The sequence below is a fragment of the Haliotis asinina genome, chromosome 6 (genome assembly GCF_037392515.1).
Source record: "Haliotis asinina isolate JCU_RB_2024 chromosome 6, JCU_Hal_asi_v2, whole genome shotgun sequence".
NCBI classification, from domain to species: domain Eukaryota; kingdom Metazoa; phylum Mollusca; class Gastropoda; order Lepetellida; family Haliotidae; genus Haliotis; species Haliotis asinina.
The window spans coordinates 43,741,596-43,755,342 of NC_090285.1; the positions used below are offsets into that span (position 1 = coordinate 43,741,596).

The 13,747-nt window shown below is 39.8% G+C and overlaps 1 protein-coding gene across 1 annotated transcript; it reads left to right on the plus strand.

Annotated features, from left to right (window-relative positions):
* Positions 1–2,086: 2,086 nt before the first annotated feature.
* LOC137287446 (uncharacterized) lies at positions 2,087–6,017 on the plus strand. The gene is made up of 3 exons (XM_067819739.1): positions 2,087–2,146; positions 5,103–5,388; positions 5,863–6,017. The coding sequence occupies exons 1-3, from the start codon at positions 2,087–2,089 to the stop codon at positions 6,015–6,017; spliced, it is 501 nt and encodes a 166-aa protein (XP_067675840.1).
* The last annotated feature ends 7,730 nt before the right edge of the window (positions 6,018–13,747 follow it).

Genomic DNA, 13,747 nt, shown 5'->3' on the forward strand with positions numbered 1-13,747 from the left:
TTCATTTCAGTATTAAATGTTCTCGTCACGATATGGCTGAGATATTGCCGATGTGACGTAAAATATTAACTCACTCACTCACTCACTCGATGTCACAATGCTATGTTGCAATAGGCAATCGCTATCGCAACAGCCATGCCCCCTTCAATAGTCACCCCAATAAAGTATTTTTCATAGTTTATTACTGACAAACATCATGGGGAACTTTGTTCTGTTTCTTTAGCTCAGTCCTGTACATTAAGAGCTTGGTGTTCGTACAGGAATTGAAAACAGTTGACAGTTCCTGAAATCTGAAATGTCTGAAATGAATACCTTTGATAATTCCTAACACATGAGTATTTAATGCCAATATAAACAGAAAACTTTGTAACCTATTCAGCATAGACTGTTCTAGGTCTCACTGGGCCCAGTATATCTAATGAAATGGATAGAAACGTACGTTAACACACACTTGTTTAAATCGATCACATTAAGCGTAGATACAAATACACAGTTGATTCACAATCGATTGGTTCATAGTGTTAATAATCCTGGTTTTAGCGTTCTGTGTTGGGATGGGTTCTGATACCGGTACTATATCACGGACAGATTTTGGAATGGAAAGTGATGACCTCTCGACAAGATTTCATTCGCATAAATATGGCTTGCCCAAATAGGGAAACAAGCGGCATAGCAAAAATGTTCTGGAGGCTATTTCCTAAGTATATCGGGGTTTGTAACTCTTCACTCTGACATTACCCCTCAAGGTGGAGGAAGATCAGCAACTGTATGTGGAGATCATTCTTACTCTGGATCCTCAGCCAATTTTGGAAACCATTGTTGCAGCGAGGTGAATATTACCATATCTGTCTTTATTGCTTTAATCACTGCTTATATACTATAAAGCATTTGGATTGTCACTGCCAATCTACTTTACTTTTGCATGCCACTGTAATATCTTAGCCGTGATTTAAATAGGTTAGTTATGAGAAATTTGAATATTTGATTTGGATTTATAATGATATCCGATCTCATAGTTTTTTATGGGTTTCATTTCGAGTTTCATTACGTATGAGCACGTCTGGGATCCAAATTTCACATATGAGTACCGTATTTACGTGTGTATTTCCATCCACAATCAACCATCCACAACCAACAGACGCGCGCGCGCCCTGTGTGTGAGAAATGCCAATGGCGTATTTGATGGAGAGGTAGGTGGATGAAACAGTAATGTCCCAGCAACACACATGATGAGATAGTAACGGATCTCGTCTCTAGCCGGTAGAGGTCCATGGAAATCTGCCGAACTGTTGACATCGGTATCTCGTGTATCCGCTTCGTATCTGTCACCATGTGCGTGTGCATACATGCATACACTATCTGCCATTACTGTTCCAATTAAAGTCTTCTCTTTCACTGTGTACCTGTGTAATGGACGGAGGTTTCATATTCTTCAACGGAATGGCGGAGATACTGCTTTTCAAGACATGAGTTTGTAGCATGTTTAACACGCATGTGGGCTGCTCTGTTGCAAATCAGGTCAACTGAAATCTCGTTTTTCACAACCTGAAATGTTCTGCTTAACAATGGCATCATTGACATACCGTCGTCATCATCATCATCGTCATCATCATCATCGTCATCATCGTCATCATCAATAGCTACATAATCATGATGAAATGAGTAATTGGCGTAAATGGCGTACGTTTGGTTGGGAACTGTAGAATGATCAATACCACTCTTAGATATTTGATAAGGACTGTTTAGAGACTGAGAAGGATCCACCTGTAACTCCTTGGTCACAGGGGAGTACATTGTATGTTTGGGTTTTTTTAAACGATAACTATAGAGAAGGAAATCCACTATATTTGTGCATAACTACCTGTGAATTAATTCACAATGGAAAATAAAGAAATTCCATATCACAACTTTACGACTGAGTGTATCAAAACTGAGGTAATGCCGCACACAACATGTGCAGGATGCTCTATATATTGCTACTCTGCAATCTTTAAACAATAAATGCCTTCTTCTTGAAATAGTCAACAAAGCAGGTAGACAAGCCGATACCCTATCGTCCATGATGACCTGTGAAGGGTCCCCTAAGATGAGCGGACATGACGACCACAAGGACCAAGGTTCCCCACCAGATGAAGCAGGGAAAAAGGTAGGCGTGTCTATTCTATAATCAACGGGTTCACGTTGTCAGTTCCTATGTCAAACTAATTTGTGGAACAACTAACTATAAATATAGCTGCGAGCAAAAATAAATAAATAAATAAATAAAAAAAATGAGACACTTACAAAAGGTTTTTTGGTCGCCGCGCGATAAATTCGAAGTTGTTTGGGTAATATTTTGCTCCACTGACAACAGTGTGACGTTCTCGGCATTCTCTACCCTGTCGTTGGGTCACGTGATGACGCAGTTTTTCAGACGATTTCCTAGTTACCGACGTCATGTCGAAATACTATGCGATTTATCGACTTCCGCTATATATGAAGCAGTGTGCAAGTCAGAACAGAAGTTACGGAAAATAATAGGGCTTTCTCGGAGTATTATTTACCAACATATTGCCAGGATGGCGGGATTTACGATGTTCTCTTAAACTCGGTGGAAATGACAGGCGGCGACGCGCACAACTGGCAAGAGTGCATCCAAACTGGTCGGCTAAACTGTGTGAGCGTGCCACGGTTTTGGGGGGGGGGTATACGAATATCCGAATGGACTGTACGGCGGAGTTAAAAGAATCAGGTATCATGTTGAATGTCCCGACAAAGGTTCCGTCGATGACGAAAGAGTTAACGCCGCTTCTGGAAATTACAGGCCGCTTTGATTTAAGGAAGTACCGTGAGCTTTTGCAAGAGGGACTGCTAGATTCATATTTCGGAGACAGAGTGGACGTCCCTATGTAATGCAACAAGATAACGCCTGCGTGCAGACGCCCGCCCACACCGAAGCGCTTCGTCGGAACTGCATTCAGGTAGTGGAATTTTCGGCCGCTTCACCAGATCTGAATCTCATCGAAAATGTCTGGCAAATCATCAAAGACAAAGTGGAAAAGTTGGAACCGAAAGACATTGCAGACTGGAAACGAGTGATTCACGAACGTGGTATGAACTATCTCAGGAACTCATAGACAGTCTTGTAAATTCCATGCCCCGGCAGATTGAACAGTGTTTGGAGCGAAATGGTGGAGTGACTGACTATTGACTTATTGGGAACAATTTAACAAATGAATGCATTGTCTACATGTTTGCCAATTTTCATAAATCAATTATTAAGTCAAGACATAGAATCCAAACATGTCTCATTTTTGGGGCTCGATTCTATATTTGACTTCACTTTTGACAAATAACATAATTACCCTGGAACACCTATAATTTTATACTCGGTAGCTTGTTGTGACAAGCATGGGTTGCTGAAGGCCTATTCTGCCCCCGACCTTCACAGGCCAGTAAAGTAAAGAACAAAACTGCTTGAAAGAACGACTCACGACCAAGCACCTGTATTTGATGGAAAAGAACAAGAATCAACCGTATTGAGTATTGATAAACAGTTCTTAATGCTGCTTTGAAACGTGCTCAGAAACAGATTCCACTTAATGAGTAAATGCCTCAGATTTAAATCAGGAATTTCAATAAACAAAAATCTGAAACTGGAAAATGTATTTTGATGGTCTTATATCTTTTCTCGCAGAGATCCTTCCCAAAGGAAAGTTTTCTTACTTGGCTTATTTACTAAATATGGAAGGTAAAACTAAATGTTTTCCAACGTGGATTTAGCCATTTATGTGACGTTGCCTTTTGTACAATGGAAAGGAATGGAATAAACCCATTCTTCCCAAATTAGTTGTTGCGATTTCAGGGCAGAATTATAGACTTAAGTTTGCGATCCTCGTCAATGAGCATGCTTTTGGCATTGTCCTGCATTAATTTCTATTGCAATAAGCATGATTTAGAGAATCCACCCTTTGCTCACTAAACCTTTGTTCTAACAGGATGTGTTTGTGAGTAGTCGTGCATGCATTAAATATCATATTCATGATGTACCGTGTGCATCATTTATATACCAACCATGCTGATATACTACAGGTGCAACGTACCTTCATGGGTAAAATGTTTTATTCTATTTTGAGTGAGGCTTTTCGAAATTAGTTTTTATACGGTTGTCAAGAGCTGTCTTGCTTGAACACGGCATGAAGGCCTCTATCGAAGCGGCTCACCATAAAAGAATACAGACACAGATATTGTTGACTGTGGCCTAAAACAACATTCAATCACAAGTTCATAGACTCAACGATTGTTGAATCCTATACAATGTGCTGCATCAGACATCGAACAAACACTTGATTACACACATTGTGTGAGCGGCTGTTGATGCAATTAGTGAGGGCAGTCATCATGTTCCTCTTTTTTCGCGAAAACTTGGTACTGTGACTGACTCGTGAACATTCGGGGTAGATTTGGTCTTCATTAATCCATCTTCGTCGTAAGAGGTGACTAACGCTTCGGGCTTCCCGACCTGCCCCAGATCACTGTATCCAATTTGTACATCATTGCTTCTGTCACTGGATTGTCTGGTCCAGACACGATTTTCTTACACGCTACCGTCGTGTAGCTGGAATATTGTGGTGGCAAACAACGTCTTGTTGTTGTATGCCCACGTTCTGAGCAATCTGAGCCAAGGAAAGATCATCATAACTTTACTTGAGAATATGAATAATCAATTCTGTGTTCAGGAGAAACACGAACCACATGATGTAAGTGTATTTGGTTGTGTATTTACACCAAACATTCTGTAATGCAAATTTACTTTAGGTAACTCAGTGAGAGTGGACTAACATGGAATTGATCATATACTCTGCAAGAATGCTTGGTTGTGTTTAAGGAATGTCCTGGTAACTGGGGATCTGTGTGTGAATAGTGTCTTGAAACGGCTGGGCAGAGATACAGCTTTGGGGAACTAGTTTGCCTAATCTCCTACACGGATTTAGTTACCATTATCGTACAACATCTAGGATCAGATCTTATGAACATGGACCCATTGACACCAGTAAACTATGTCAGTTCAGACCAAACTTTCACTCACTGCCTCCCTCCTGAGCTCTTTATGTTTATTTCAGGTATTTACCATGGACTATGGAATTGGTCAAGATCTGGCCATTCCGACAGCAGATGCGGTTGAAAATCACCTTCATGGGCGGAAGGCTTGGTGTTTAGCATTCGTTGTTATTATTGTAGCATGTTTGAGGGAAACATTCATAGAGCTTCTGCCCCAAGTTCTGTTGTTTATGGGAAGTACAAACAGCTCATCATCTGGATACACAGGACAAATTGAAATTTTCCCAATACTGCCAGTGGAAGCACAAATAGTTGATACCACTTATAAGGCCGTGTATTCAGTGTCAGGTAAGATGTGAACGTACAGAATTTAAAGAGTTAATATGATCACAAGTTCAGGAACCAGATCTATTCTTTTTGAAAAGTATCTCATTTGCAGGCGACGGAGGACTACAAAAACCCGTTATTACAATTTACCTTACTTTAGATGACTCGTTATATATATGTACTTTATCGGGATTTATAAATGCTGGTATGCTACTGAAGAATATTGCAAGAGATGTTGGTTGTTAGCCTGTAACCCGACTGGCCAGAAAACATCTGCACATGAATAAAGGATTGTCAGCCTTCAGGTCGACCATGAGTGACTTGTTGGGAGGATACATCCATAGTCGGTATAAAAAATAATCATTCGGTGTTGTAGTTTGTTCCATGTATATATAATACTTGTTTCGACCACCAATAATAACACCATAAAACAAAGAATGTCTACTTTTATCCTTATGTTGATTTTTGTTAAATATTTCATCAATGGTGTTGCAGTAATAACAAGTTGTATTCTGTCTGTCTTGACTGGTTACCGGTGGATGACGCTGATCGGAAGTGTTCTGATGGCAGTGGGGTATCTCGGGGCTGCTTTCTGTGACATTTCCAACGTATATCTCATCTCCTTCCTGTACGGGGCACTACCAGGTTAGCTTTATCTATCCACAATGTCCGTAAAGTCACAGCCGGAAGGTTTATATCACAAAGTTTGTGGTACATGGTCAAGTATATTCTGAAACTGGTATTACCTGAGACGACGATATTCAGAGGGTGCCAGTAAAGCTACAGACTGAGGTTTTAATAGTTTGCAGTACATTATTAGGTATTAGTTAATGTCACGAAACTGGTATTACTAAACACATTCCTAAATATAGAAGAATGTTTCTTTACTAAAAAGGCATATGTGGAATACAACCGTTTAGGCCACACGTATGCACATTTGAATTCAATACAGATGTATCTTTGTTTACTTGCCCTGATTGTACCCCTCCCAGGTATACGGGGATTTCACAAAAACTGTAAACGTACATCATTTGTTCCAAAAGAGAACTATATAGATTTGATGATCATGCAGAGTTCATACGTCATACTGCAGGTGTTGGGCACAACTTGATGGAAGTGGCAATACTTACGGCGGTACTGCAGCACTTCAGAAGGCACCGATTGTTGGTTCTCGTCATCTCCGATGGTGGCAGTGCTCTTCTTGGAACTTTGGCTGCTTCTTTAATGTCAGTCTTCTTTCTTGGATTCCCTGGCATCAACATCTGGAAGAGTTATCTACTCGTCCAAGCAGGAGCTGCTTGTGTTATGATTCCGTGTTGTCTTATTCTGAAACCCCTGAATACCCGGATGAAACGTCAACCCAATCAAAGTCTACTATCTTATATGATGGGTATGGATGAGCTGAAGGTCTTCCGGTCTCTACCACTCTACTTCTTCGCGGCGGTCTGCTGCTTGTGGGACGGAGGTAGGAAATATCTCGTACCGTATTATACTCTGAACATGAGCGACAAACATGCTGATATAAAACTGAATAAGTGCATGAAAGAATTTCTTGGTGTTTAATCTTAAATACTAGTTTGTGTAACGTATACGCTTCCATAATATAATATCAGGTTTGAAATGAACCCTTTTCTTTGCGACACTTATTAAACACAGAGAATGTAAAAAGTAATGGAATCATGAATCATTAATAGTTTTACCGTATCCGGTATATTCTTTCTTTAAAAGCCTTTTTTTGTTTTCCTCCTTAAATCTACCTTTATCATCAGGAAGAATTTAGGTAATGGTATAGATGTACAAAAATACATCTGGTCAAAGAAATAGTCTTTGTTTCTTTGTAAAGGTATCAGTGTCATTGAGGCCAAACTGCTGAATTTCAAGGGGCTGTTCTGGATTTTGCCGACTGGTCAGGTGTTGATGGCAATTATAGTGCTGGCCCAGCTCGTGGGCAGCTGCATCTCAGCGTGTATCTGTAGTAACATCCGTCTGAAGACTGTGGTCATTGCGCTGGCTGTCTTCAGTGGAATCCTGTTTGTACTCAACATGACGGCCAGTCTGTTGTATGACTTCAACTATTCTATCTCCTATTCCGTACTGATTGGACTGTTCAAAGGTAAATACTTCTGAATCATATGAAGTTACTTGTAACAAAGCCCATGGCCCTGTCTTCTTGGAATCGCATACATAGTTATGTCTTATTCTAATCTCCCGAAGTACGATCAAAGGTTTGTCTGCACCAACGCATATTTAGAGCTGCATCACTTTGTATTTTCGCCCCGCATTAAGCAAGTATATTGTGACATATACCCCAACCACTCACTAAATACACATAGAGACTATCTGAGTGATGTGAAAGAGGTGGTATTTGCTAAGTGGTTATCATAAAATAACAGCATTTTATCATTTATCATATATAGATACGCTGGCCTAATCGGCTCAAATTGTGAAATGCTGCAGAACTTTCAATTTGGCTGTCAAGCCATGATAACACCGTTCCGAGTTGAACCATTGACTCATCGTGACATGAATAAAACTGAAGTATCGTTTGCAGTGATTAAACCGATGGTCCGTTATTCCTTTTGAGCCAATCGCCGTCTTAAGGTCATATCTAATACCGATGCAGCAGTAAGTCAGTATAGAATACGACACCGTGCTCTCAAGCTGATTTCGTACATTTTTTCCCCGTAATCCGCAGATGTTACTGATATGAATATTGACATGTTTGAAATCACTCGAAAAGAAAATATTTGCCATGCCACAGGTTTTGGAAATCTCTTACTGGAGTATTCTTTGCCGTTGTTTCTCGGGGAGGAAAACGTTGCCATCGGTGCAGCCATAATGACCTCGTTTCAGTCCACTGGAAAACTGTTGATGCCAGCCATAGCCGGTAAGCACTTCATAACTACTAATATGTGGATAGAAATTACATATCGGCAGAGTTGTTTCAAACTACGATGTTGCATCATGGGCATGTAGTGTCCTATACCTGTGTTTACAGAGGAATATATGACAATCGAACTCTTCTGATTAAAATGTTTGACACACCAATACCTCCTCTGATTGACGTAATTCAAGTGATCACATCAGTTGTTAGGAGCAAGTAAAACCGTACGAGTCCTACAAATCAGTTTCTGTAAATTGTTGTATTAATGAACGATAAAACATGACAATTTCACCAAATATTTGATGGTGAGACTGGGCTTGTGATGGTGGGGAATTTGAAAAACAAGCATTTTGTTCTGAAAAAATGCAAACATATAATGACTTCCCTTACCTTGACTAAAATGTCAAAACGCGATGTGAAAAGGTTTGCTCCTTTTTCAAGCTATCATTTGAAGATTTATTAACATGCAAGTTTAGTGCAACTGCAAGAAAATACTCTGAAATATCATGTAAAGAATGAAAAGAAGTTTTCCATAAAACATGCAATGTGTTCATGTGCGTCCAGTTTCTAAATGCCTTTGAAGAACTTGTTCCATATGTAGTTCCATTTGTAATACTCGTCGGATTAAAAATATAACTTTATTATGTACTACCGGTGGTATTTCTTATCGTGAAGTATTCTTCATATTTAATCTTCCAGATGCAATCGAAAACTCGACCAAAGACGTAGCCATATGTTTTTACTTTGCCGGCGTTATCTTCATCCTGTCAGCTTCCGCCATCGTCTTGGCCTACCGCTTACACCTGCGTGAGACCAAATGGGTGGTAGACCCGGATAATCCAACGCCTATCCAGGAACCAGCGACTACTGGGGTGGTCACAGAAAGATTCTGATGACAGCAAGTTGAGGCATATCTTCTGGAACGTATTTCACAAACCTGACCAGGAATGTTAGAGAGCTTTATTTTTATTTTTGTATTATTTTTGAAAGTACCGTTATAAAGATTTTCTTAAAAGAAACACGCAGGAACTGTGTGTTACCTAGGAGCAATATATAGATCTCTCTCTTCGATCGGGTGTTTATGGAACGAATACAAGAGGATAATGGACATTTTATCAACAAGGGAGAAGCTGGCATGGCCGATGTGTGGTTTGGGAATACATCCCTTTGGTTACCACAAGGGACTTGCTATACCACTAGTACCACATATATTGGTCAAACAATTGATAAACTTACCTAGCACATAATAGTTATGTCATTTGTGTCCATGTGGAAACACCTGCTTCAAATATGACAGTTCAAATTACTTTAAGTGACAGATGACTGGAACAGGATATGTGCTTCCTCTTTTTTAGTTTGTGAATCAGATATATGCACACTGACTCTGAAAGACACTCAACAGGATCATCATCCCCTTTGTTTTTGCATATTCTTCAACACTATCTGTACTCACTGATTTGCTGTGATCTCTGTTCCGAGAAGAAACTCTTCGATATTTTCATAGTTTCAATAACTGACGACCGTGGTTATTGTCAACAGAAGAGATGTCACCAGTTACTACATGACCAAATTGTTGGTAGGAGCAATCAGTGGAATATACATTATTGGGCGACCAAGTTTCTGGTTTTTCAGCTTGTTCCTCTAATTCAACATCTTGCCTGACAGTTTCTAAAGTCTGAAATACTGTCCGGAAAAAGACGTTCTAAAATTTGGATGTTCTACTTGTAAATCCGGCCGACCTCATACCTTACATGGCAATCATACTTCTCTTTCTCCATAAAAAGATAATTATCAAAACATACATTGATTGGGCGCATCAAGTCATAGCCATTTGGAACATTAAGAGCATATCATAACATGCCAAGTTATCATTTCAAGTGTATTGTACATATTGTTGGACATGAATATCATTACGGGAAAAGGGAGCGAGACCTTAATTATTTGGCGTCAGTATTTGCCTTGTCATTGGCACACCGTAATCTATTACTCTGACCTACACGCTCGTCCAGAGTGGGTTCAGCCACAGTACATATCACACCATCATTTACAGAAGCAATGTGTATATCATTTTGTTCGTGCTCACTGCGCGAGTTATTCCTTTTCTTGTTTTAGTCCATATTCAGTAACATTCCAACTATGCTGCAACTAGAATGGGTGGATACATTTGCTTTAGTCATGGGGTACATTGTCAGAGGCTGTACTACCTGCAGCGTTGATTAACTATCTGCTTGTCGTAGCTTTAAGTGGGCTCAAATCCCATATTTACAATCTGCTTAATGGTTGGTAGTAATCGACAAAAATAATCATTTCGTACGTGTTCTCTGTGGACCACAACAGGGAACGACAAGCCAATATATTTAACGAATTTGAAACGGAGACACGTATACGTCACCATGGTTTAGCTGTTAAATACACAGAAACCTTTTTACCTTATCCAAGCATCGTTTGTTCAAGGTCTGGTAGGAATCGGCATCTCTAATGAAATGATAATAAAGGTACATGAACACACAATACTTAAATCGGTCACACTGGACATATATACAAATACCCTGATGATTCAATGGATTGCTTCGTGGTGTTAGCAATCTGGAATCCATAGTGTTCTCATAATCGTACCCTGATTTCTTCCCTGTAGGGATTGATACCATGCTGGGATTGATATAACGGTAAGAGTGTGTAATGTGTGTCTTTTGAAAGTCTTCTTAATTCATTAGCAGACAACTGACTTGCCGAAATATGAGTCAAACGTCATTTGAACAGATCTCATCCATCAGGATAAAAAATGTTTGATGGGGTAGCCGATAGACAAATATACTGGGAAGTAAATGTTTCGGGTTTTTTATCTTTAGATTATAGTTTAAGTAACATTTGATTCAGGTATTTGTATTTGTAAACTTGGAAATATTTCCCTTAATTTCCTTTCGAAATATTTTATTGTCAAATACAACCATATTTACTTCATGGCTCCAAAGATGAGTATTCCCCTACACATACTTTATCAAACTGGATGCTTAAATTAAATTTTAGCTGTGTACGTATAATGTCTGCCGAAAACCGTTTACAAAATAATTTTACGTTCAGACAGTAAATGATTTCAAACTTTAGAAACATTTTTTTATCCCCCGCAACGCGTTTTGTCGGTGTGAGAAAATGGACTCCGTTCGTCCGTGTAAATTTGTCTTTTCAGGGAAATTATTTAAAACTGTTCAATATTTCGTCACCAAACTTGGCACATATATAGATCTGGTAGTGTACTAATGCCTTTTGATAATTTAGGTATTCTGAATGAAATGTTTCCATGGAAACAGATTTGTCTTTGATGAGAGTGGTGGCAGTGTTCTTTCCAAGAGCAGAACCATTCTACGTTTCTTCACCAAACGTCTTCCAAACAACAGGTGTCTTTGCGTACTGGTGCTTTTTGGTTTTGAAATTCTGAATTAAATATTATTGCTACTTCCATGCAACAAGTTTGACTTTGAATGAAGTTGGTGGTAGTGCTATTTTCCTGGGCAGAATTCTAAAACTATTCAATGTTTCATCACCAACATTGGCACATTGATAGGTGTGGTGTGTACCGGTGCCTTTAGGTAGTTTTGGAATTCTGAATTAAATATTTCCTCATCAAATTTCATACATGCGCATATATAGAGGTGAACTTGTGCCTTTTGGTAGTTATGGAATTCTAATTAAGACATTGTGTTGTGTTACCATGGCAACAAGGTTGGTTTCAGCTGAAGTAGGTGATATTACTCCTTTCCGAAGCAGAACATAAAAACCTTTCAATACCCTCCTTGCACTTTGCTATATACACTCCAAAGCATTTGACCAATCATATCTTGTAGACATATTCAAGAAGACTATTTTGCACGTAATATTGCACGTGATATTGGTGACTTTGTCTTCTTGTTTCCTGTGGTCATGGTATTGTCCGGTTGTCCCAGATAGTCAGTTATGTTCATGTGTATCATGAGTTGTGGGAACCTGTCATACATATATTTTGTTCCAAACGGACATTTCCATTTAAATGAAAGTACACAATGCGATCATATAAACCGTTTAGAAGTCTCGATGGACTTACAGCATACCCTGACGTACTAACGACCGTAAAACATTTGTCAGATTATGAAGTATAGTCACTGAAATCCACTAAAATGTTTGTCCAGCTAACTGCAAAACGATCTTCTAGAAAAGGTTTGCGCCTGTAGACACGTGTCCTGGTGTCGACTTGGTGAAAACGTATACGTGACACATTGGTGACGAGAACTCTTCTCCATTGCAAGTGTTCCACTAGAGATATTGGCGTCGATGTTCTTGGTGTCTAGTTGTATCGCCTATTCAAGTAAACATTGTTGGTAATTTTTATTCGTGCAAAAACGAACAGCAACTACTTAGTTTCGAACTATTTTTAACTTTTTAACACACCCTTTCTCTGGTTCGAATCTCAATATTTCATTCACAGCGGAAAATGAAGACATCCCTGTCACATTAACCTTTGCCTCTGACTATATATCGAAACGTAGGCAGCACTGACCGTAACGTTTACAAATTGCACTATGTATTGTTACTCACTATGTATTGTTACTCACTATGTATTGTTAGTTTTACGCAATAAAACCATTCTCCTTGAAGTAGCCTGTATTGTTGGAAGTCGTATGGTTTAGAATCATGTCTAATGTTAAAATGAAACAAACAGATGGACAAACTGATCCTGAAAGACGTAACCCGTTATCCACAGTGAGAGAGTTTTGACACGTTACCAGTGAAAGGTCGCCTGAGATGAGTGGACAGGACGAGAAGGAAAACGGTCCCAAAATGGCAGGAGAGGAAACAGGAACAAAGGTAGGTGTAACTGTGTAACCAGTGATAAAATGATTCGACACCTCTGTAATCTTTTTTGACAGCTACAGGGACCAGAAATGTACTCTATTGGGATCGGCTGCCGGCACAAACATCCGAAACCGACTGCTAGCTGCTCTCCGTCGTGTTCGACGACCATATCGCGGAACCATTTTGACGCCACTGCATCGACACCAGCGTTTACTGTGAGCCCGACAATACCTCCTATGGAGTCAAGGAGACTGGAATCGAGTTGTCTTCGGTGATGAATCAGTATTTACCGTCATTCGCTGATGGTAGGATGAAAGTGTTGAACGTGAACGTTGTAATTACCCTTGGTGTTGTGTACAGGAAGCTGACATGTGGGGGCGAAAGTGTCATGGTCAGGGGTGCTTTCTGTGGGATTGCTTGTTTCCGACCTCTGGTTGCTCGTGGGAACTTCAATGTTGCAGTTTACAGCAACCAAGTGTTAGCCCCGGAACTTATTCCATTCATGGCAGCCATTGGTCCAGGTCTGCATTTTGCCAGACGATGCCAGAACCCATAAAGCCGACTTGACCAGGAATTACATGCATAACGCAGGAACCAACGTTCGTGACTCTCCGTCAAGGTCATCTGACGTGAATGCAAACGAGGACATCCAGGATACACTTGGTAGAG

What these genes read in the sequence shown, in the direction of transcription:
- LOC137287446 (XM_067819739.1), top strand. Translation starts at nt 2,087, where the DNA reads ATGAGCGGACATGACGACCACAAGGACCAAGGTTCCCCACCAGATGAA. An exon ending in CAGATGAAGCAGGGAAAAAG is followed by an intron (nt 2,147 to 5,102) that starts GTAGGCGTGTCT and finishes TGTTTATTTCAG; the next exon opens with GTATTTACCATGGACTATGG. An exon ending in GGCCGTGTATTCAGTGTCAG is followed by an intron (nt 5,389 to 5,862) that starts GTAAGATGTGAA and finishes ATGGTGTTGCAG; the next exon opens with TAATAACAAGTTGTATTCTG.